The 25839-nt window shown below is 49.8% G+C and overlaps 1 protein-coding gene across 2 annotated transcripts in view; it reads left to right on the plus strand.

Annotated features, from left to right (window-relative positions):
• The first annotated feature begins 545 nt into the window (after positions 1-545).
• MRC2 (mannose receptor C type 2) overlaps positions 546-25839 on the plus strand; it is a 51109-nt gene continuing 25815 nt past the window's right edge. For both annotated transcript variants that reach the window (XM_045525945.1, XM_045525946.1), the window contains exon 1: positions 546-656. In XM_045525945.1, the coding sequence (XP_045381901.1) occupies positions 554-656 (103 nt within the window). In that variant the 5' untranslated portion in view covers positions 546-553. The remainder of the gene's footprint in view (positions 657-25839) is intronic.

Below are 25839 nucleotides of genomic sequence, written 5' to 3' on the forward strand. Positions count from 1 at the left end.
ACCCGGTCTCGCAGCCCAGGTCCCACACCACGCCGTGAAGTTTGCGGAAAGTTTTGCAGTTGCTTCCCCGCCCGCGCCAGCCGGGGAGCTGTGACGCAGCGTCTGGGGCTCCTGGCCCGGACGGAGAAGAGAGGGAAGGCGAGGTGGGGAGAGATTGGGAAACAGCACCGAGAGAAAGCGCGCACTCTGCGGTCCTCCTTGACCTCGCGGATCCTCCTTTCCCGCCACCCCCTTCTCTCCCTCCCGACGCTGTCTCTTCGCCCGTCCCCAGCCCAGCGCCGGCCGCGCCTCCGCCCCTTCCCCTCCCACGCTGCCCGCTTCCCTTCCCCTCTGCCCCTCAAACCCTCCTCCCGGGTTCTGTGCTCCTCCCTCCGCCCTCCCTCCGCCCGGCCTGCCTCCTCCCTCCTCCTCTCCTGGAGGCATCACTTCGTCCCGACCCGGAGCAGGACGCGAGCCCCTCGCGGGCGGTCATCACAGCCCAGCGCCGGGGCTGCCACCGCGCGCCGCCGCCGTGCGCCCTCGGTCCCGCGTCCGTGGAGCGCCGTGCGCGGGGATGGGGCCCAGCCGGCCGGCCCCAGCGCCCTGGCCTCGTCACCTGCTGCGCTGCGCCCTGCTCCTCGGGAGCCTGCGCCTCGGCCGCCCCGCCGCCCTCCAGGGTAAGGCGCTGCCAACTTGGCCAACTTCGGGGGCCGGCGGGGAAGCGCCGGCGGCGGGCCGCTCCCGACTTTTCTCTCCTTCCCTCCCCGCGCCTCCAGAAGCGTGTGCGTGTGCTTGTGTGTGACTGGGTTTTTAAAAATCGTCTCCGCTTTTCTGGAAGCGGGGGAGGAGAAGGGGGGAGGAGCGCGCCTGGCGGGGGGGGGGGGACCTGAGTGGAACCAGATGTGGCAGGGGCGGGGGAGGGGAGCGGTGGCTCGGGCCGCCCCGGAGGAAGCGGGTGGGCTCCGGAGGACCCCGCGCCGGCCCCGGACCACCCCGCGGCGGCGGCCCGCCCTCGGCCGGGACCTGCAGGGGCGTCCGGGACGCCGAAGGCTGAGCCGGGGGTCTCGACCGGTCTCCCCGCTCGGCCCGGGACTGACGCGGGATTACTGCCTCCGAGCTGTGCGTGAGGGTTCGCGTGCCCGCCCTGGCATCCCGGGGCTGTTTGTATTTTCTTTTCCACACTAAGTCTTCAAGGACGGCTCGTGGCGTGGCATCCGCGCCGCCTGAACGCAGCTCTGTGAGGCAGTTTTGTGCAGCCGGGACACGGCGACTGGCGGGGCGCCGCGTGCGTGTCTGTGCGTGTGCGTGCGTGTGCGTGTGCGTGAGGTGTGTGGCGTGGGCGGCTCTGGCCAGACCGGCCGCCCTCCGCAGGGCACAGGTCTGGGGCGGCCAAAGAGCTGCTAAAGATGCAAAAACCCAACCAACAGAAAACAACAAAAACAAAAACCTCCAAAACGGTGCCCTTCCCCTCCTGCTGCTTATTCAGGGGGTGACAGTGAAGTGTGGGGGCAGACAAATCCCTCGCCAAGACTGAGAGTCAAAGGGAAAGATCCGCTTCCTGGGGAGCTGTCAGTAAAAGCTGGGGTCACCCAGGAGGGTGGCGACTTCGGCTCCAGCGCTGGGCCCTGCTGGGTCTTGCTTTATGTTTAATTTGGGGTTGGGGGTGAGTGAAGGGACAGTCAGAGCAGTGTCTGCAGTTTTGTGCAAGGACCAGACAGCCCCCTGGAGAGTCTGGGGCCTCCAGCCCGGCCAGTGCTTGCTGGGCTGGCCTGGTGTGACGTAGGCACAGGACAGGCATCTGCCAGATGGGAAAGGTGGGGCCAGGGTGACCCACATTCACACCAAGTAGAGCCCCCAGAAGAATTCGTGACCCACCTGGAATTGAATGTTGGACAAACACCAGCCAAGTGGTGACTCCCTGCAGCTACCCAGCTGTCCCAGGCTGTCCCCCTGCTTCCCTGCACTCCTGCCCGTGGCTGGCTCCTCTGTGAAGGACCCCAGGAGGCAGGCAGGGTGGAGGGGTGGAGGACCATGGCTATTCCGACAGCCCCAGAGCACATTTGAAAGCCAGGCCCTGGGAGAGAGTCGTGGCCAGAGTGCTGACTCGGCCTTTTCTCCCATGGAGCTTTTGACAGAGGGAGCTGGAAGTGCCTGGTGCGAGGCCCTACCGGGGAGGATGAGGACGCCTGGAGTGTCCCCTCTGCCTACTGGCCTCTGCGCCCTGCCCTCCCTGGGGCTGTGCCTCCCGCAGTGGCATTGCACTGACCACATCCGGAGGAAGCCAAGGTCTGGGTGGGAGGCAGCTGGGGTGGGATGGGGTGGGGTGAGGGTCTGCACAGCAGCACTCAAGGAGGAGGAGGAGTTTGCTGCAGGTACCTTCCTTGCACGGAACTGTCCCCTCTGCTGAGTCCCCACCCTGCCAGCTTCCACTGGGCCCTCCTCTGTGAAGCCTGTTCAGAGCCTCTGGGCTGAATTCCTTGCCGGAAGAGCCCCCCATCCCTTTGAACCTGATTAATTAGGTGGTGACTGGGACAAATTCACCAGCACCAGGACCCAAATGGCCCCAGGAGTGCATGTGGGCCATGGGGTTGGTTGGGGGAGGCTGCGCTGGGCATGGGCTGTGTGGGGATGGCTTCCTGACCATGGGGAGGGGCCGGGTGTGCTGAGCTGATGGGCACTGCAGTGCCCCTTGGGGGCGGCGAGGTGGCAGGGCCTTCTCAGTGTGCACTGAGTCCATCACTTCTCCACCCCCCTCGGAGTGGCCCACAAAACCTGTCACTGACAGGTGTCCTCTTTGTTAATTGCGGTATTTCTGCACTTTAAAAGGTTCCTGTTTGCCCAGCCTTGAGCCAAGTATGTGGGGAGGAGGGAGGGGAGAGAGGGTGTAAGATGCCTCCTCAGGGCAAAGAAAATCTTGTGGGAGAATGAAGTGCCGAACATTTGACAGGGCGGGAGGCAAGATTCCGCTGTGGGTGCCTGCTTGCCCAGAGCCACGCTAAACACTTCCTGTGCAATTTTTCACTTCGTTCTCATGATAACCCACTGAGGTGGGTATTGTTGGGCCCATTTTGCAGATGAAGAAATACAGGCTAAGAGATGTCTGATAATTTGCTTCAGGTCACACAGCTGGTAAGTGAAAGGTTGGAGCAGCAGATGCTTCATGTCTGGGGGCAGGAGAGACCGCATGGGCCATAGGCAGCGGAGGCTCTGCAGAGAGGCGGGGAGGGAGCTGCAGGCCAGGGACCCGGCTCTTCTGTGGATTATGTGGAAGCTGGCTGGGCTGGGCTGGGCTGGGAGATGCTTGAGTGCAAGAGGAAACTGGCCAGGTGCCTGGGAGGCCAAAATGGGAAAGTGACTTGCAGGCTGGCTGTGGGGAACCCTGGAGAACCCTGGAGGTTTCCAAGAAAAGGAATGAGGTACAGGTTGGAAAGAGGGTTGCTGGGAGCCCAGGGATCAGATCTCCCTCCCGGCTGTGGAGTGACGAGATGGGAAATCTTCCTGTGGGGAAGGACAGTCCCATCTAAAGGACAGGGAGGGAGGCTTCAGGTACTTGCTGCTGCTGCCAGAGTCAGCCACATTCCCTGCACTTCCGGCCCAGCGTCTGGTGAGTCATGGAATTCAGAGCCTTCTTACTCCCCGCCCAGTCCCCCCAAAACTCAGTCTTCCTTGTTCCAACCTGCTGGCCCAGCCGAGCTGCGGCTGGTGCTGGGATCCTGCCTTTCCTCTGGGTTCACATGCGCGAGGTGAGCTACAGGTAGGAGAAGAGGGAGGCTGGGTTTTGGTCCCCATTTGTTCACACCAGAGAAATCTTGGCCCTCTGGTGCCCACATGACACTGTGACTTGGCCAGATGAGATGATTTCAGAAGTGCTGTGCAGTTCTCAGGAGAATATTCATTTGAGTTCACCATTAATTTCAGCATTCAAAGGGGATCTCAGCCGGGTGCCGTGGCTCACGCCTGTAATCCTAGCATTCTGGGAGGCCGAGGTAGGAGGATGGCTTGAGCTCAGGAGTTTGAGACCAGCCTGAGCAAGAGCGAGACCCCGTCTCCTCAAAAAGTAGAAAAATTAGCAGGGTGTGGTATCATACGCCTGTAGTCCCAGCTACTCGGGAGGCTGAGGCAGGAGGATTGCTTGAGCCCAGGAGTTGGAGGTTGCTGTGAGCTATGATGATGCCACTGTACTCTAGCCAGAGGGGACAGTGTGAGACTCTGTCTCAAAAAAAAAAAAATATAAAAAAGGGATCTCGTCGCACCCAGTGCCATGAGTGCTGGGCCCGTGCCAAGTGCCATGGAGACAGTAGCTCTCCGCGTCTCCTGGCTCTCTGAGAGGTTAGCACCCTTGCACATACCAGGAGTGGAAAGATGAGAGATGTTAAGGGAGTTGCTTGGGACCATAGCACCACAGCACTAGAAAGTGGGAAAAGTGACATTTGAACCCAGCTGTGGCTACGTGGAGCCTGAACACCCCAGTACCAGACCGTGCTGCGTCTCCGTCACGTGAAGCAGTGCGGAGGGTGTTAGGAAAGGCTGGGAAATTCTGCTTTATGGTTTTTCCCCCATAGCTCCGAGTCCTCTAGGATGCCCTCTCTGTGTGTCCTCCTCAGAGGAATTCTAAGGAAGATGGTGGCGTGAGCCGCCCTCTGTCACACTCCAGGGTCTGGGTGCCTGGCACTCCCATGTCCCTGTGGGCCCAGGAGGCAGGGGCTGAGCCACCCTCTGTGTCTGAGGTGCCCCCTCCAAGGAGGCATTGATGCATGACTCAGGGTGCCCTAGCCCTGCACCTCAGCTTCCCTGAGGTCAGGAATTCACATTTGTCATTTGTTCATTCATTCACTCACTCACTCAGTGGATGTTCACTGAGCCCCTGCAGTGCTGAGAGCAGAAATGACCAGTGGCCTGTTCTTTATCTGAGCCCACCTCCCCCTGCGCCTCCAAAGGGGGTCCCTGGGCTTGGAGAGCCTGGGCTCTGCTGACAGGAAGTGTGTCTTCCTGTTTAGTCCTTCTTGAGATGGGGAGGGGCCGCTTTCCCATGACTGGTCCTATAAATCTGGGTGGGGCGGGCCATTGGAGGGGTGACGCAGCTCTTGGAACTCACCCTGGGCACTGAACATCCTAGTTACTGCTCAGCTAGGGCTCGTGTCAGTAAAGGCTGGCTGGGCAGCCTGCTGCCTAGTGGCATCTGTGGCCCCGGGGCACTGCCAGCGCCAGTTCCAGCCCCTTAGGAAACAGATTGTGTTGGCTCCCAGACTGCATGCCATGGCCCTGCCTGGGACTCCTGGACCCCTCTGTGCCCCTCCCAGCCCCCTTGGCTGGGCCCAGCTCTCCGCTCACCTCACCCTGCCCTCCCCTGATTTCACTGTCTCTGTGCCTTCTGCCCTCCACAGCTCTGGCTTTGTTGCGAGAAGAAGGCTTTGAAACCTCAGCTGGTTTCTAGGTCCCTGGCCCCTGTGCCTTCACTTTGTCACTCTGTCATTCTCCCTGGTGCATCTGCTCCAGCCTCCCTGGGCCCTCCCACCTCCAGGCCTTTGCCCACTGGATCCCCATCCCTCTGGCTGGCATGCCCTCCCCTGCCCTCCATCCTGCCTACCAGTGACCCTGCCTTCAAGGCTCAAGGATCCTGAGAAGGACACCAAGGGGGCCTGGTCTCTGCCTCTTGGGCTCACCTTGGCTGAAGGGGTCCGAACACATAGACATCACCCCCAGTGATAAATCCCAGACCCCTCCCCTGACCAGGAATCGAACCCAGGCTGCTGGGGTGAAAGCACAGAATTTTTAACCACTAGGCCACAAGGTGGACTGGCCTGGCTCCTCTTTTTATCTCCCTCTCAGGGGTCACCCCAGGAGGACACATAGGGAAAAACCATAGCCAGAGTCCCCCAGCCTTCCCTGACATCCTTAGGGTGTTTGGGAGGGTGGTTGGTGTGTGTTCAGCCGAGGCAGGTGCACTTCCTCCTCCTCCTCGCAGTCCTCTGGAAATGTGCATAGGGACGGATGGCATCAGTGGGACCAGGATTAATGCCACTCACCAGCCAAATGACCTCAGGCAGAGGCTCAAGTGTCTTCATTTGTAAGATGGGAAAAATCAAGCCTTTCTTGTAGGGGTATTGTAAGGTTCACACGCAAATGAGATAATGAATGTCTGAGATACACGCTTGGTACACTACAGAATTGTTTCTTAGCAAAAATACTAGATTATTGCTATTTTTATTATTATTAAGAAGAAAAAACATGAATATCAAGGGACCTAAATATGATAAACACAGCCCTCAATGTACTAAGTCCTAACTACAACAGCTTTTTCTTTTTATCGAAGGCGGTCTAAGCGCATTACTTCTTGGTGACACTTTGCTCACTACTGTAAGTGCCTAAAAGTAATCATACTTTTTCTGAAAGTAAAGAAAAAAAATCCATCCTCAATTGTCCCAACCCCTCAATATACTACCCTCCATCTTCCTTCCTCTTCATCGTTAAACTTCTGTATTTCACCTTCACGTAGGGTAGATGAGGAGCTTCCTGGGACTCTGGACTCACAACGCTAAAAGGAAGACAGTCCCAGGCAAACCAGGGCGGTTGGGCACACTACCTGCCTCCTCTGCTTGTGCCTAGCTGCCTTTAGCCTGCTGCCCAAGGGCCATAACAACTGGGCTTCCTGATTGCTCAATTCAGTGGCCTTCCTTAGCCCTCACCTTGCAGCCTGGATGCTCTCGAGAGCCTCAACTGTGATAATGCAACGCTCAGTGGAAAACAGTCAAGCCATACAAAAGTAAAATGTAAAAAATGCGAAGTCCTTCACCAACCCGCTCCTAGCAGTAGCCACAATCTGCTAGCAGGAGATTCTACTGCTAGTAGATTCACTGGGTAATCTCAAGGAAGATTAGTAGTTAGGTGGGTAATCTTCCCATTTTTTATGCATACGCACACACATAAATACTCCTTTTATCCAAGTAGGAACTCCTTTTATACTGTTCTGCAAAATAATGTTTATTTTATAATATTTTTAGAGATCTTTCCATAACAAGCTCCAGGGCTGCCTCATTCTTAATTAACAGTGCTCAATATTCCATTGCTAGGATGTACTGTGCTTTATAAACAAAACAAAACAAAACAAAACAAAACAAAACTGCTTCCCTATGATGGACACTTTTGGAAAACTCTTCCCCAGGCCTTTGTGATGCAGTTTGCCTTCACAATTTCCCGACTCCCATCTTTCCTTCCATCCTCGGCATTGCTGCCAGATTTGTGATCCTAAAGGGCAGCTTTAATAAGTATAAACTTTCTGAATTTAGCATTTGAGGCCTTCCATGGTCAGGTTCTAACCCCTTGTGCGAGTCAAACTGAGCTACTTGCCGTTGCCCACAGATGCTCCAAGCCCAGCCTGGCAAAGGCTCTCTGCAGGCTTTTCTCCTGGCCAAGAGCACCAGCTTCCCACAGGTCCCTGACATTCATCCTAGAGCACACCCGAGGCCTTCCAGTGCCCTCAGTGGGAAGGAGACTTTGTGCAGCCACTTGTGCAGGGCCACTTCTACCCTCCCTAGACTAGAAGCACTTCCGAGGCAGGGTCTTCTTATCCTTGCACAGGTTCCAACACGGTGCCTTGGACATGGTAGCATTAAGTATTCTTCAGTTAATATTTGCTGAAATGAAAAAAACAGAAAAAAAGCAGACAAGTGTTCCAAAGAGCTTAAAAAAAAAAAAGAAAGGCAATGAGGAGAGTTACCCTTCCAGAGTTTTAGCTATGTCACAATCATGAAAAACATTTGGTATTGAATTAAAATAAACAGAAAAAAGTCCAATGGACTAGAATAAATGCCAGAAGTAGATTTAAAGTGTTATAAGAACTGAATTTGAGACACACCAGGAACAACACACTAATGGGAAAAGGAATCTTTACTTTTAAATGTTATGGGGCCAACTGGATTACAATTATTATAGAAAAAGAAAATTTGATTTCAATTTATAGCTGATCATACTTGAGGAAATTCAGATAGAAAGTTGTCCCATAGAAAGTGCAAAGATCACTACAAATGAAAGAAGTTAGCTTTCTTTAAATACTTCATTAAACTAGTAAAAACAGAAAACTTAATTCTGGCTGAGCTGTGAGTAAGCCGATATATCTGACTGGGGCACTGTTCAGTTTTTCAGGTGTCAGTCTTTCAAACGGTATGTAAGAAACCGGATATGTAGGACTTCATATCTTTTGACCTCATAATTCCACTTTTGGGAATTTATAAGACATTAGAAGAAAAAATAATGTTCATAGAAGTGCTATTTATAGTAGCAAAACAAATTGGAAACCACAGGATGGACAATTTACCTAACTTTAAGTGACAAATATATGTCAAATGTCTCTAAGAAGGAAAGTTCTCATGACCACAAGGCAGTCTTACAACATAATATGCACACACTGGTAACAATTACGTGAAGATGCATGCCTGATCTCTGACATTCATCTGTTCAATCATTCAATTTTTATTTTCTTTTCTGAGCACTGAAAACGTGCCAGGCATGGTGTTTGGTGCTGAGGATACCATGGTGAGCAAGCTAGATGTGGTTCCTGCCTTCCTGAGGCTTGTGTTTTAAAAGCAATCCCCCCGGAAAGTAGAGCAACCGAAGTAGACTCAAACGTTTACTCATTTCATTTTTAGCTGCAATTTTAAAGTTCATTAAAGTAAGATGGAAGCAATAGGCTGCGCTGAAATACAGACCTAGGAACAGGGACCTGTCCGACAGTAAAGAGACAGCTCTGAGTCAGACCAGCCGGGCTGGGTAGGAAGGATTCAACAGGAAACAGCCTTGCAGTCAGTTTGGTCCCTGAGGAAAGGAGTTTCTGGTATTAACCCCAGAGATGTTTAACCTCATTTCTGAAGGACTTAAGGATGTAAGAGCATTGATGGTTTGGAAAGAGGTTGGAAGCGCTGTTTATAACAGCAAAAAGAAAAACAAAAATGCATGGCAAAAGAAATGAATAAAGTTAGAACACACAATGAAATGCAATGCAATAGTGAATGAATGAACCTCAGCTATATGCAACAATATGGATGAATATTAGAGACATAATATTGAGTGGGGAAAAAAAAATCCCTGAGGACACATATGGTATGTTACTCTCTCCCAAACCTCTGGAAAAGTTGAAAAAAAAAATACAGTGAGCACCCACATACTCTTCACTTAGAAGCATCAACTGTTAATTAATATCTTGCCACATTTGCTTGACCTCACTGTGTGTGTGTGTGTGTGTGTGTGTGCTCTCATGTGTGTGTGTATGGTGTTTGATGAAGCTTTGAAAGTTAGTTGTAGACATGACATTTCACACCTAAATACTTCAACATGTATGGACTAAAAACAAAGACATTTTCCCATATAACCATAATACCATAATCATACCCCCAAATATAACAGATACAGTATTTTTTTCTAATATGCTATCTGTGTTTGGATTTCTCCAGTTGTCCCAGTAATGTCCTCTATAGCTATTTTAAAATCCAGGATTCAATTAGGTGTCAAGTCTCTTTAATCTCTTTTAATCTAGAATAGCTGGTTGGCCTTTTTCTCTTTCATGGCATTGCGTCTTTGAGGACTCCAGGCCAGTTGTTTTGTAAAATGCCCCACAATCTAAATTTGTGTGATTGTTTACTTATTACTCGATTCAGTTTAAACAGTTTTGGAAAGGAAACTACACGGTGATGCTGTGTCCTTCCCATTGTATCACATTAATGTCAGTTTGTTCCCTTATTCATGATGCTAACTTTGATCACTTGGTTCCACTGATGTCTACCAGATTTCTCCACTAAAAAGGTACCTTTTCTCCTTTGCATTTAGTAGATAATCTCAGGAATTTAAACTATATTCTTAAAAAAGCAAAGTTGTTCATAACAGCACTATTCATAACAGCCAAAAACTACAAACTAGCCCCAAACTAAAAACTACCCAGTGGCCATCAACAATAGAAGGGATGAATTGTGGTAGCTTCACACAGTTGAATGTTATAAAGCAATGAGAATGAACAATCTCCAACTACATGCCACAGTATGATGAAGCTCACAGATATACTGAGCCAGATGGAATATATTTCGCCAGATGCCAGTCCAAACTATATGACCCCATCTATATAGAATACAAAAAAAATAGGCAAAACTAATCTGTGCTGTTTGCAGTCAGGGGAATGGGGAGTATCCCCACTAAGAGTAACCACGAGAAGGGTACCTTTAGTGACCAGAGAGGGGTCCCAAATACAATTTTAAAAGAAGAGGTATCTATAATGAACATGGCAACTAGCTCATATAAAACAATGAGAAAAACACAGGAACCTCCTGTATTTTAACCTCCAGTAGTTTTAAGGCACCTAAGATCAAAATAGATAAAACTATAAAAAATATCAATAGAGTTCACAAAGAGGGAATACCAATGTCTAATAAACCTATGGCAAATGTTTAAAATTACTAGCAATAAAAAAAATACCCCATACCATCTCACCTATCACAATAATACCAACAAAGATTGATGTAATGATATGTTCAACATAACATTATAATTAGGAAATTCTATTTACAAGTTAAAATAATAGCTATGGAATGATAAATGAAATATGATGAAATGTGATATATCAGGGAATAGTATACAGCCATTAAAATGGTTTTTACAAATATAAAGACACAGAAAAATCTTTTTGCTGAAGTATTAACTGCAGAAACAAGATTTGAAAACATCTGTGTCTGCGTATATATGTACATATACATACTTTATATCATAGGTGCATAGATAAGACAAAATTTGTAGAAAAATCACACCAAAGGCCCGGTGGGGTGGATCACACCTCTAATCTCAGCACTTTCGGAGGCTGAGGCGGGAGAATCGCTTGAGGCCAAGAGTTTGAGACCAGCCTGGGCAAAATGGCGGGACCCTGTATGTACAAAAAAGGACAAAAAAAAAGAAAAAAATCACACCAAAATTTAACAGAGGTTATGTTACGTGCTATACCATATAATACTATACATTGTATTATATATTGTTTCACAAGGTTGATCGTAGGTGAGTTATTTTCTCTAAACATGTCTGTATTTTGGTCGATGCAGTAGCAGCCGGCATCCCGCCCCAGTCCAGTCACGTGATCCCAGCCGCACTCCCGCCCTACCCCTAATACCGCCTTGTAACTGGTCCAAAGTTGCAGCACGTGACTCCAGGGAGCCAATCAGAGCCTCCCCTGTGGTGGTTGTCTTAAACTTGGCGCACAGATGCCCCTTTTAGGGCTTAGGCGACAGAGTGGAGCTTCTTCCGCTTGCAGGCGGAGGGTGAGCCTCAGGCTTTGGCGAAGAGGCCCCGGGGGTGCACACCAGCGAGAGCTGGTTCTGTGGCTGTGGGGAACCGCACCGCACTGTCCATCAACAGCCCCCCAAAGCGAGCTGTGTTTAGGGAAGGGCTAGGATGGAGCGTTCAAACGCTGCAGCACACGCTTGCTTTTGGGAACCGCAGAGCACGAAATCCCATAAATACAACCGACAGGCCCAAATGCAAACCAGAAAGGCTTCAGTAAGTTAGGGGATTGACTTTTGGAAGTCTTCCTCCTTTTTAACAACTTTATAACGTTTCTCTACAATGTTTGTGCAATGAATGAGACACGGAAACCACATTAACAATTACAGAGTGCTAGGTCCTGAGCCAGAGAGAGACATAGGAAGCTTCTCATGTGTAGCAAAATGCTGTTTATTTTGAGCATCTGGGTGCAGACCGGTGGAGGCGAAAAAGCGTCCATCTCCAGGGAGAGAAAACCTTGGGTTTTATAGGTTTTCTGGCCTGCAGAGATAGGGGAGGGGGTAGCTTCATCCTTATCAGGGGGGATAGGAATGCCGGAGTCGCTGCAGCTGTCTGTGGTGGAAGTTAGATTTATAACCTTGGACTCTCCAGACTCCTGCGGCTTTTGTTTCACAGGCTTTATGATATTTTTCAGGTTCCCACTGTAAGTAAACCTAACACAGAGCACATGAAATCTGCCATGTCAGTATTAGGTAATTCCATGTATCCCATATTTTAAATCTTCACATTCCACCATTTCACAGGTAAGGAAATTCATCTACAGAGGCTAAGAGCCAGGATCACATAGTGAGTGGTAGAGCAGGGACTGCAGTCTAGGTCTGTGATTCCTTCGTGGTCCTCTATAAATATTAATTACAATATAATGAATGAACGTTTGTGAACCCACCACTTAATCCAAGACAAAGAACATTACACTACTTATATCTACCCATGTGCTTCTCCTTTGTCTCCCTCCCTGTTCCCTCCCACCCAGTCTCTATCCTGAATTTTGTGTTTATCCATTCCTTGCCTTTAAAATTTTAATTCTTGGAGTATAATGCAAATGGAGAAACGTGAACAAACCATAAATGTTCAGCTCTATGAATTTTCACAAACTGAGTACACTTGGGCAACCAACGCTCAGATCCAGAAAATAAGAACATTACCAGTATTCCAAATGCTTGTAAACATTTTCCACAGGCTTATTGGCTATTGGTATATTATTTCTGTTCATATCCTTTATCTTAGTGCCTTACAAGTATCAAGATCTCTGTTTCTCTCATTGGCTTATATGAGCTTGCTCTGTTTGTTACAAATATCTTTCCCCTGTTTGTTGTTCATTTAAATATTTTATTTGGGAAATATCTTTTTTGTTCCCCCCTCCTCCCCACCCATTGGCCTTTTTGGTAAGGTTTACAAAGTGCTTTGGATCAGACGGGGTTCTCCCCTCCACTGGAGTACTCGTGTTCACCCCCTTCCCCAGCCTCACGTTTTCTGTTTGACTAATCCTCCTTCCTCTCTAGGCCTTTGGCAGCACATCTTAACGTGTGGGGAACTGCAGTTAGCCAACTTGGATGAGGCTGCAAAAAGACAAAAAAAAAAAAACCATGCAAAATATTTATATATATTTTCAAGATAAGAATTCATTTTTGTGATTGTAAAAATGATACCTATTCATAGTGTACAATTCAAATAATATAAAAAGTTACCAAAAAAAAAGTTACCCAAAATTTCACCACTAAGAAACAACCACTGTTAGCATTTTGGAGAATATTCTCTCAAATTACCTTTCTCCTCCTCTCCCTTCCTCTCCCTTCCTTCTTTCTCTCCCTGTATAAAACTTACAAAGATGTTTTCATGTTGTTTTGTAATGTTCTTCTGCCATTTGACAATGTGTCATCAACATATTTCCACCCAGCACTTCTATTGGTTACCTAGGATTCCGTGGTATGGGTGTACCATAACTCATCCCCTGTTGGACATTTAAGTCATTTCTCATTGTCGCTCTTCCAAGCATCACTGTATGCGTCTTGGCACACTGGACCCCTTGCTCAGACCTGAGGACTGCTGGGGATCCTAACTCAGGGTGGAAAGGTGGCTTATCCTGCATCAGCTTAACACCTCTGAGCTCACCCACTTCCTTGTTGTTGGCTCCTTGGCACCGGGATTGAGTGTTTGGTCTGACCCATCTGCAGGCTTTCTCAGGAGCGTCTCTTTTGGTTTACTCCTTCACACTTCTTTTCCTGATGTGCTGGGTTTAGTGTGGAACTCTGCACATAGGAGTTGAGGTCATGCAGGGTTAAGTTTGCAATAAAGGACAGACACACACATATATTTAATATCTCTTTTTAATTACCAAGCATGTTAATTGTAGAAAATACAAAGAGAGGAAAATAAAAATCAACAGCTAAGCACTGTTCACACTTAGGTGTGTACAGTCATTCTGGACCCCTGGTGTGCCTCTGAATTGCCTGGGACTCTTGTTTACAATCCAGATATTCCCTCCCCCCATAGCCTACAGCAGTGGGTGTGCTGTGGGGCCTGGGCACCGGCATTGTAAACAAGCTTGGCAGGTGATTTGGACACCCAAGTTTAAGAGCAAGAATGCCAAAGTGTCTTTCCAGACCTTACTTGATTTAAAAACAAATAAAAATGGGTCATACTGTATATTCAGTTTGGCTTTTTAAAAAAAATCGGCAATAGAATATGAACTTCAGTGTCTAAATACTCTTTGTAAGTTAATTTCTGTCGTCCGCATGGTATTCCACTAGGTGAATGTATTTCTGTTACTCAGTCAACACCATATTGTTGGACATTGGTCCCCCAGACCCATGATTGCTATTATAAATAATGCTGTGTGGAGAAATCTTTGTATAAATTCTTAATTTGTTCCTTAAGTTAAATTCCTAAGATGTGAATTTACGTGGCTTTTGATAAAAGCTGCCAAATTCTTCTGCAGAAAGGTTGCTCCAGTGGGACTATTCCTCCCATGAGCTCCCTTGGTGGGGGCAGTGGGGTGAGGCCGTCCATCCCAGATCGGAGCCAGGCCTGCCAGCCACCCAGTGGGCCACGCTGGGCGTGGCTCCTGGCTCCTGCTAAGTGCTCAGTAATTATTCCGTGTGGTGGACAAGAGGAGTGTTTTCTCCACCAACCAGACAAGGACACTGAGGGATGGAGGGGTCAAATGACTTGGTCCAGGGCCGGAATTCAAACCCAGCTTGGAATCCAAAGCCTGAACTCTCTTAACTACTCCACTGATTTTTAATTAGAGAGGGAGAAACAGTGATGTTTGTGAGAGCAGTACTTCCCTCATATGGTCCCCAAAATGCACAGAAGAAATCAGGAAAAGGAAGTGAAAGGCTGGGGAAAGAGAAGTAATTTGGGGGGACCCTCACAGACATTCCTTTGGTGTGTTATTGTAGGTTCTGGTGACATCAAAATGGTGGTGGTGGGGGGTGTTGTGCATATGACCCTTTGTGTCTGTCTAGGGCAAAGCAACTTAAACTCAACAAACACTTATTGAGCACTGAGCCGGGTTCTATGAGAAATATAGTGACATTTGGTTCTTTTGAAGATCTTAGGATCCCCCCGTGTCTCCCCTCCTTCAGTTTTATTTATTCTAGAAACATTATAATAATATAAAAGAAAGTTACCCATAGTCCCAACCTCTTGGCACAACAAATAGTTTTTTGTTTTCCTTATTCCTTCCTTATTGTCCATCTACATCTGGGTTTTTTGTTTTTGTTTTGTTTTGTTTTTTGAGACAGAATCTCAGTCTGTTACCTGGGCTAGAGTGCAGTGGCATCATCATAGCTCACTGCAGCCTCAAACTCCTGGGCTGGGCTCAAGCCATCCTCCTGCCTCAGCCTCCCTAGTAGCTGGGACTGCAGGCACACACCACCACACTCAGCTAACTTTTCTGGGTTTTGTAGAGACAGGGTCTCACTCTGTTACCCAGGCTGGTCTTGAACTCCTGGCCTCAAGTGATCCTCCTGCCCCAGCCTCCCAAAGTGCTAGGATTACAGGTGTGAGCCACCATGCCCAGCCTACATCTGTTTTTAAAGGAGTTTATAATCTAGAGGATGTTGAACCTTTGCACATGGAACACAAGCTTGCCTTTCTACCTTCTCTAGTTGAGTAGAGTTCAACATGCAGATATTGAGCACCTGTTGTATTTTCAGCACTGGGGAGACATACATGGATAAGACACTGCTCTTGAACAGTTTAATGGGGAGACAGACCCCTGAAAGGGTCACATGAATATTCCTGGTAGATCTCCCCAGTAACCTGTGAAGAGGCAGGGAGGGCATTTTATAATTCCGTTTATGGGTAAGAAAACAGGCTGAGCCCCTAAGGTCACTGAGGTTGTAAATGGCAGAACTGGAACCTGGACTCCCAGGCTAGATCTGCCGCATGACTGCCCAGGTCCCAGCGAGGGTCCCAGGCTGACCCCTTCTGTCCTAGCGTCTGCCAGGACAAGGGGTGTGGGCTCTGCCTCGCCTCCTTCCATACTTTTCCTTCCAGCTGCGTATTGTGTGACCTCATTTTCCCTTTGCAGCTTCCCTTGGAGTTTATTTCTGCAGAGCCGGAATGTGGCTGGGAGAGAGCACACCCGATCTGCCCTGGCCCTGGCAGAGTTCCCCCGACTTTGCCCTGACACACCCTCCTCTTCTCCTTGCATCTCCCTTCTGGGAGACCTCAGGAGCGGTCCAGAAGTTCAAAGACAGAAACAAATGATGGTTACAAGGGACTGGGCACCCACGGGAGTTGGGGTTGGGAGGACTCTGCATCTGGACTGTGGGTTTATTTTTCTTTTAGTTCTTCTGAAGAGCAGCTTAAACACTCAAGTGCTTGGCCTTATTTCCTCTTATCGTATCTTCTTATCCAGATTGCAGTGTCTGCTAAGCCTGGTTCCCAGGCTCTCTGCTGTGAAACACAAACAGATTCCTGAGCTCACTGTCCCAATCTGGGCAGAGGCTCTTGCTTAAATAGCAAGAAGCAACAATGGCCTTCCATTACTGAGCGCTCACCAGGTACAGAGCGTCAGTGAGCACTCTTTCTCTTAATCCTCCCAGAAATGCGCGAGACAGGTCTTATTCGTGTCTTCCCCAAATTGAGGCTTACAGAAGTGTGACAGCCATCGCAGGGGCCCAAGCCCGGATTTGAACCTGGGTAGGTCCAGATTTCAGAGCTGCCCTACCCAGCCTTGTGCCTCGGTGACTTCCTGAGGTGTGGGCAAGGTCCCGTGGGCCTGTCCTTGCTGAAGCCGGCAACTGTTTAATGTTGGCTGTAGTTTAAAGGAGATCCTGAAGGTTCCCAAGCAAAAGAGATTCTAAATTCACTTGACTTTAAAGAGTGCCACGCTTTGCTTTTAGAACCAAACAAGTCACCCTTGAATGTTGCCCTGTTGGAAGGCTAGGGAGTTGTCAGTGAGTAGAGCAGAAACTCATCATGAGACATGTCATGATTTCTTGGTCACATTGTGCTGTGTTGCAGACACTTCTCGTGGCTCATGTGCAGCCTGTCACAGGGACGTTATGGATGCAGGGCAGTAGACCTGGCCCCCTACTTTTTGTGTTTTTTGTTTAATTTTGAAATAGGCACAACCCTCTGGTCTTTCTTAATAGAGCCCAGGATACTGAAGAATGTTTTGCCACTCGAGAGGAAATAATGGTACAACCCTGAGAATATATGGCCACTCCCATTCCACCTGGGGGGAGGGCGGCAAAAGGGCTGGGTGGAGACTTTGGCAAGCCAGTAAGCCCACACCCAGGTGGGCAGCTCCACCCGGCTCCTGTGCCTGGCTCGTCACGGGCCTGCTGCCTCCTGATGATTCCAAGAGAAGCTGGAAATCCAGGTTTTTATGTGAAATCTCTTGAGTTTTAAATGTTGGCTCACTTTCCTTGTACACACCCTGAAGTCCAAACACAGCTTGCCTGTTGGCTGGCTATCAGTTTAAAATACCTGGAGTAGTTGTTTGGTGTCAGCTCTGGAATCCGTTTTCCTGGCCTTCCAGCCTGGCTCTTCCCATTATTGTTATCAAGATGTTTAATCTCACAGTTATTTAATATCTCAGTTTCCTCATCTGTCACATGGAAATAAGAATTTTCCCTACTTCTGAGGGTTGCTGTGGGGGTTAATGAGAAAGCCTCAGAACCCAGTGCCTGGCACCTAGCAAGCATATGGTCAGTGTTAAATCAGTATTTGTGTCTCTTTCCACAAGTGCAGGGTGACTGTATGTCCCAGTTCCATTGGGACTGTCCTGGTTCATGCTTGTTGTGCTGGTGTAATTATTACTAATACCCTATTTCATTCTGAATATTGGACAATACCTTACATGGCCAGCCTGTATAAGCAAATACTGGCATTGTGCTGTTTAGGACTCTACCAAGTTGTAGACCTAATAAAAAGGCCATGGTTCCGGTCGTTTAAGTCTCCTTGGACAAGTCACCTAACCTCTCTGTGCTTCAGTTTTCACATCATAAACGATTGACAAGATGAATTCTGAGATGCCTCAGTTCACATTCATTCTGTCATCTGACAAACATTTATTGCAAGTCCAAACCGTGCCGGGCCCAGGACATGGAGAGGCCAGGGACAGAACCTGGGTCCCCCACAGACGCCTGGCCAAGGAAGACCTTCCATGCAGGTTGGTGGGAATCGCTGCCCTTTTTTGCAAGTGTTACTTGAAAGACTGTTTACCAAGAATTTGAATTGCATGTTAACATTTTAAACCTCAGTTTCTCACAAATCGTTACATTTCAGTACAATTCTCTACACATTTCTTTTGTGTGTGTTGAGGTGTCTAAATTTTTTCTTATTTAGAAAACTAATATAAGTGTTCATTATGGAAAATTGTAAATTACAGAAAGACCCAAAGATTTTCTTCATTTCTGTTGATTCTGCAGTGCGGGAAGCCTTCTAATACTTTAGCTTTGTGTTCCTCCCGTCCCACCCACCCACCCCTCTGTGGCCATTTTGTCCCAAACTACGTTTTAAAAAAAAATGCTCTCAGGGCCCAGTGCGGTGGCTCTTGTCTATAACGCAGCACTCTGGGAGACCTAGGTGGGAGTATCGATTTGAGGCCTGGAGTTCGAGACCAGCCTGAGCAAGACAGTGACACACCCCCCCCCACACACACACACACGGCTGCCCCTTACAAAAAATTTAAAAAATTAGCTGGGTGTGGTGGCATGCATGTGTAATTCCAGTAATTTCAGTTACTTAGAGGCTGAAGTGGGAGGCTCTTTTGAGCCCAGAAGTTCGAGGCTGCAGTGGGCTGTGATCGGCCACTGTTGCCGGCTGGGCAACAGAGCAAGACTGTCTCTCAAAACAAAAATGCTCTCCCCAAATTTGTGTGGGTGTCTCCTAATAAATTCATTCACGCATTCATCCTCCGTCAGCCAGGTATGGAGTCCCAACCCGGCACTGCAGCCAGGGCTCCAGATGGGCTCCCATCAGATTTTAGGAAGAGATACACACACAAGTCCCTCCCACAGATGGAACAAAAGTGTGGCTCTGCAGAGGCCTTTGGGACCTGATTTGTTGAGTAGGTGGCCATTGTTGGTGATGTGATCCTTGCAAGGATGCGAGTGATGGGTGGCTTCGCCTGGCACAGCCCTGCCCCCACCCACGTGCGCCCGGGTCCCGTCTCTGAATTCTACCCTTCGTGGTCGGCTGGGTCAATGAGGTTGGATTGTGCTGGCTCAGAAAGCCACTTCCTGCCATGACCAGAGCCGGCCGTGGTTGTGTAAGTCCCCCCACGGGGAAGGAAGTGGCTCTTGGGCTGTTTATTTTGGCTGCGGGCTTCCAGACGGCGCCGAGGGCACAGGCCGCACAGACCCGGTTTGCTGAGCTGGGCCGGCCGAGGGTCGCCCTGCAGATCTGGCGTGAGCGTGTGGCGGAGGGGAGCGGGACGCCCCTCGGATGGGGGAAGGGGCCGCCCCTCGCAGACCCGAAACTCCTAGGGCAGGTGGGTCTCAGTGCTCCAGACCCTGGGCCCAGGGATGAAGGAGGAAGGGGTCAAGGTGTGCCGGGGGGTTGGAGGTGTTGGGCGGCTCACCCCGCTTCATCCTGCAAGAGGGGCTTGGGAAAGGACTGGCCGCAAATACTGTGGTGCTTTGCTCTGAGAAGACAAAAGCCAGCAGGGGATGAGATCAAACACCATTACATCGCAAGAGGGAGGCCAGGCCCGCTGAGGATTTGCGTTCCCAGAAAACCCAGGGGCAGCCCCCACCCAGCCCGCACCACCTGGGGTGGGGGCCAGGGCACCAACAGAAGATGAAAGTGCCTTTCTGAATTTACTGGGATTCTCACTCACCACCACCCCTGCACATCCCTCTTCTGGCATTTAGTAGGTGGAGGTGACAGTCCCACCTCTTAACCCATTCCCTGTCAGAGTTTGCTTTAAGGTCTTTCTAGAGCACAGGATATCCCATTCTGCAACGCAGAGATTTTAAGCAGAGCAAAAAGCATCTCTGCAAATGCACGGTGAAGGAAGCCTACCACAACTGGGGCCAGAGGCTACACACACCGTGTGACAGCAGCAGAGCAGCCGCTGGCTGTGTGTGCGGTTTGGGCACAAGCACTTTAAGCAGTGGGAGGCAGGCATTTGGGCTGTCGGGAATAGGGGCCTTTGGGGAGGAAGGAGGAGAGGTGAAAGCAGAGGGTGGAGGGCAGCCCACCATAGCTCCGGACTTGGGTGGGGTATTGCGCAGTAGGGCGGGTATCAGGGCTGGATGTCATGGGCCCAGCCCCGGATGGAATGGAAGGGATGCTCCCCTCCCCCAGCCCGGGGTTGACTGTGCGTGCATGTACACGGACACAGTCTCTAGCCAGCAGTCGTGCAGGGTGGGGTGCTGGGTCCCCAGGGTTGGCCCCTTAGCAGGGCGGGGCTGGCAGCTTCTGCTGACTCAGGGACATTTCCAGGCCTGGCCTCGGGGCCAAACGGCTCATTGAAAACAGCTGCTCCTCTTGGCTGGTGGCCCTTCGGGCAGTCTCTGGCTCTCCCTGGGATGACCCCTAGCCTCTGCGTGGCCTGGGGAGGGGGGCGCTCAGCAGCTGGAGGCCACGCTGCCATGCCCTCAAGAACTGATTGGGTCCTCCTCCAGGGCTTGTCAGCTGCCCCCCCCCCCCACCAGCTAAGCCAGGTGGCCCCCAGGCCATGCATTCCTGTCTCCAGCCTTTGCTCCTGTGGTTCCCCAACTTGGAACACCCTCCTTGTCCTTGTCTCTGCTTGTGACTTTCAGGGTTATGTTCAACATGCCTCTCATTCAACACATATTTGTCGAGAGTCTGCTGCACGCCAGGCACCATGCTAGAATTAACTTCTCATCTGCTTCCTTCAGCCACAATGTCTTCAACTCGCAATGGAGAGCAGCCGTCTTATCTGAGGTCAGACCTCTGGCTGCCTCCGCTGCTGGGCCGAGTCTGGGTTAGCCGCTGGGACAGCTGAGAGCTTTGCTTCGGCGGGACAAACTGTTGTCAGGACTTTGCACTCAGCCCAGGACTCAGCCAAAGCATGGTGTGTCCCTTCAAGGCAGACAGGAAGGGAAAGGAGGCCTCAGTGACCGGCAGCCCCGAGGGAGGAGATGGGGGTTACTCAATGCAGGGTGACTTGCTTTAAAACCCGGTTGCCTCTGAGTGCAGGAATTAATGTCCTGGGTGATGACCTGAATGCCCGAGAAGCAAGAAACATGGACCAAACACCAGAAAGATTCTTATCACACTTCAGTTATCTGGAAAATCCATTTCTGCCCAACACCTTCGCCCTTAACTGTGCAGTATAAATTAGGCCTGTTTTGCACACTTATCAATGTGGTGCTTGTGCTTTTTCAACAATTGCTTCATGAGTTCTGCCTCTCCAGCCTCATTGTAAGCAGCATGAGGGCAGAGCCCATATCGTCTGGTTCATTTTTAAATTCCATGTAGTACCTAGTACAGAGCTTCATAAATGTTTGTCGGGTGATAAGGAGAAAGGGCTGAGGGTCCAGCCTCCAGGCTCGGAGGTGCAGAGGCAAAAGCTGGTCTGACAGGTCAGAGGGGGTCCTGGAGACTGGGACCAAACCCAGCACAAACAAGCTCAGCAAAAAAGGGAATGTAGGAGCCCTGTGGCTGCGAATGATCCTGAGGGATTCACAGAATGCAGGGAAGAGCTGCAGGAACTGAGGGATAGGGACCGGGATCTGACATCCAGCACAGTGAGGACTCCCTTCCTCCCCTGTGATCACTTGGCTCTGCTCAGCTCTGCTTCTTGTTATGTATTTTCCCCTCATGGTAGGACACATGGCATCGGCAGCCCCAGTCTGGCAATCTAAACAGAAAGAGGAAACTATGGATTCCAGGGGAGTTCTCTGATCAGCCCTGTTTGAGTTATGTGTCCAAAGTGCGTGGCGAAGGGGTTGGATACTGTCATCAGCCAACAAGTAGCCAGAGGTGCATGATATATGTACACAAGGAGAAGAAGGAGGGGGTGGGGAGTTTGCCAGGAAGACAAAAACAAAAGGCCAGAGACCACGGGCAGCTCAGTGAGGTCTGGGATTATGTCATCCCGGACCACCCTGCCAGACCATATGGCGATAAGGGCTGGGATCATGTCTCTGTTGTTCGCCACTATATCCACAGTGCCTGATGCCTGACATCTATGAAATTCTTGGTAAATATTTGTTGAATGAATGAACGAGTTGCATCCAGCTAGTGCTCAATGCACAGTTACCTGCCTAGCTTCATTCATTTCCTTATTTATGTATTGAGCCAGAACTTGTTGCATAGCACTGAGCTAGGCATGGTATGATTGCCAACAAAATGCAACAGGTCGCCTTTGTCTTTGGGGAAGACAATCCCAAGATCCTCGTGAGGAGCCCTGCACCCTCTGAGGTGGGCACTTTGACTCTGCACTGACGCCTGATGCTCCCATGCATGTGGCCGAGGCTGGAGGTGCAGATGAGGGTGGGTGGAGGGACCCTCTCAGGTCAGGCAGTAGCAGGCTTCATATGTGCTCAAAGAAGCACAGGACTCCTTCTTCCCCTTCCCTCTCTCCTCAGCGGTTCCAGCTCACCAAGGCTGAGCTTGTGCTCCCCCTTCACCGGATCCTGGAGAAAGAGCCTCCTTCTGTGAGGGCGCAGGCCCACCCCTCGACTTTGGGTGGAAAATGCTCTCCCAAGAGCCCTGACCCCCACCCTGGCGGAGTCCCCAGGATCTACCTACCACAGTTCCCCTCAGCCTCTGCTTTGTAGCTCTCCTACGGGGCCCTCCTCTGCCCCCAGTTCCTTGTCCTTTTCTCGTTTGCTGCCAAGGCAGTTCTGTGACTCGCATTCTTCACCCTCTGCCTCCTCTGGATCCCCAGAGCCTTCCGATCTCTGCCTGACCGAGTTTCCGGGCCCCTGGGAGTCACAGAGCTCCCTCTGATGCCCCCAGACACCTGGGATTTTAGGGGCTTGTTTGTCCTCAGGCCCTGCTGGGTCCAAACCCAGAGTTCTTCTCTAACTGGATTGTAAATCCTGTGAGGGGAAGGGTGGTGCTGTGTTTCCCAGTGGCCTCAGCGTTGTCTGGAATGAGCTACGCACCTAGCAGCTGCTCCAGGGAGTTAGGTGGATTTGAACCCAGAATTTAAGATGTCAGTGGGAGGAAGGGGGCTCACAGCCATGCCTCATGTGACAGAGGAGGAAACTGAGGCTTTTAAAGGTTCTGCGATTGGACGTTCTCGTCCCTTCCCCTTTTTGGGCCTCATTTCCTCATCTGTCAAGTGAGGGGAGGTTGGCCTCACCCTGGGAGTGGCCCCTGCCGCCTAACCTGGTCCTCTCTCATATCCTTCATCTGCATTTTGTTCCAACGGCCGCAGCCATTGGGAACTGATTTAGCACACTGTGGGTTTTCTGGCTGGGCATGGGGGTAGCCACTGTCCCCTCGGGCTGTCGTGAGCTCGCACAGAGGCTTGGGCCTCATTCCCCAGTCCCCTCTCCGAGAAGCATCTATAGAAGCCAGCAGTATTTTCTCCCTTTTCTGGCCCCAGGCCTTTTCCCTGCCCCTTGCCAAGGGCCACTTTCTGTTGCTATTGGTTGTCCTTGCTGGACTGGCGTTTCTGAGAATCAGATACCCAGTCCTTAAAGGAAGCTTGGGCAGGCCTGGATCAAGTCTGGGGGCCAGTTTATGGTTTCTGGAGGGTGGTTGGAAAATGTCGTGGTGTGTTTGGGCTGCTATAACAAAATGCCATAAACAGCAGAAACTTATTTCTCACAGTTTTGCAGCCAGGAAGTCCAAGATCAAGGTGCTGGCAGATTCAGTGTCTAGTGAGGGTGTGCTTCCTCAATCAGCCATCTTCTCCCTGTCGCTTCACACAGTGGGAGGGGTCAGGGGCCTCTTTTATAAAGGCACTAACCTGATTCGCCAGGGTTCTGCCCTCACGACAGAAGCACCTCTCAAAGGCCCCACCTCCTAGTACCATCACCTTGGGGGGTTAAGATTTCAACATATGCATTTTGGGGATTGGCACAAATACTCAGTTCATGGCAGGAGAGAAGGAGCAGGTTAAGGGTAGAGGACCCAGGAACGGGGTGGGGGGCATCAGCTGTGGCAGTTGCCCTGCTGGTCCTTCAGAGCTCATCTGGCCCAGAGAGGACCCTCATCCTGGTGCTGTTGGAGGATAGAGTGACAGGGTCCCTGCCCACCAACCTTTCCTACTGCGGTGTTTTGAGCACTCAGTGACGGGAGCTGTGGGCACTGTGTTTCAGGAAAATAAATCCGGCAGCTGGGACAAGGAGCAGAAGGACGGGCTGGTTGGTTATCTAGGCATGTGATGCATTCGTTCGCTTACTCAGCATTTAACGCTACTCTGTGTCAGGCAGATGCAGCTGGGGGTCAGTGGGGAGCAGAGACAGTCCTCAGGAGCTTGTGAGCAAGAAGAGAGACACAGAGCATAAACCGAACATGTCACATAACGAGTTCTGCTTCTGGAAATGGCAGGGCAGCTTGTGTCAGTCTAATTCTCTAACTAAGAATGCTTATGGACGCAAGATAAAGTATAAAATATGGCGGTTTGAAGGCACTGGACAGCAATTAAAACCAGACAGATGTAGCAAGGAAAAAAACCTTGAAAGAAAAGAGCAGAATAGCTGGGAGGCCGAGGCGGGTGGATCATTTGAGCTCAGGAGTTTGAGACCAGCCTGAGCAAGAGCGAGACCCCATCTCTACTAAAAAAATAGAAAGAAATTAGCTGGACAACTAAAAATATATAGAAAAAAATTAGCCAGGCATGGTGACGCATGCCTGTAGTCCCAGCTACTCGGGAGGCTGAGGCAGGAGGATTGCTTGAGCCCAGGAGTTTGAGGTTGCTGTGAGCTAGGCTGATACCACGGCGCTCTAGCCCGGGCAACAGAGTGAGACTCTTGCCTCAAAAAAAGAGCAGAATAGGTGAGTGGCACATTTAACTAGCTTCCCCCCCTGAGCACACTGCTCAGTTTGAGGAACTCACACAGAAAGTGACAGTTTTACTAGTTTGTAGAAACAGAGGTCAGAGTTTGGAGCACTAGAAGGCTTAAAATTGAGAAAGAAAATCTTGGAAAGGAAGGAGCCATGGAGAGTCTTCCTACAAATTTTCCTCAAATCTGTGTTTGGCGACTCCTCAACTGTGCATTTGCAGGGTGAGGCTCTAAGCAGCCAAGGCAGAGGTTTCAGCTGCTACCTGGTGCTGAGGAAAGAGTTTAGGATTCAAGTTCCACCAAATTTGAGGGGCTTGGTAATCATGTACGGCTTTCTTTTGAAATCCCAGAAGGGCCTCGCCTTATGATTAAATCCAAGGTTAAGAGCCACACCCTAAGACTAAAAGCAAAACCCAAACAGCCCCGCCCTAGCAAAACCTAACACCAAGCCTCCACAGGATCAAGGTGATCCACCGGTAATTTAACTGCCTGCCAGAACAAAACTCAGCATGCTTTATAGGAAGGTAAAAAATCCAGATTCCCTATAACATATCATACACAACAACATCCAGTATACAATAAGGCCAGACTCTTTATGGCATTATCTACAATGTCTAGTATATAATAAAAATTACTAGACATGTAGGCTGCAGGAAAAAGTGACCAATAATCAAGAAAAAAAATACTCAATAGACGCAGATTCACAGAGAACCCAGATGTTGAAATAAAAAATTATTATACAATCAAGCGATATGATAGAGATTAACTGTGGTCACTTTAGACTGGGAGGCCAGGGAGGGCGGAGGGCCTCTCTAAAGATGTGACCCTTTTTTTTTTTTAATATGAAATGCCAGATAGAGGAACAGATGCAAAGAACCAGGCCTGTTCAAGGAAGAACAAGGAGGTCAATAGGTCTTGAGCAAGGGGGAGAAATAGGATCTGAGATCAGACTGGGAGGCAGGACCAGATCATGTCGAACTTGTAGCTCATAGTAAACACTTTGAATTTTATCTGAAGACTGATCAATCACCTTTGAAGGAATTTCAGCAGGAGGGAGACTTACCTGACTTCTGTCATTTTTTTTTTCTTTTACCATGAGTGAAACTATCATTTCAGATATTTAAGAGCCAATTGACATTTCCTTTTTTTTTTGCTC

The sequence above is a fragment of the Lemur catta genome, chromosome 15, assembly GCF_020740605.2.
Source record: "Lemur catta isolate mLemCat1 chromosome 15, mLemCat1.pri, whole genome shotgun sequence".
Taxonomy (NCBI): domain Eukaryota; kingdom Metazoa; phylum Chordata; class Mammalia; order Primates; family Lemuridae; genus Lemur; species Lemur catta.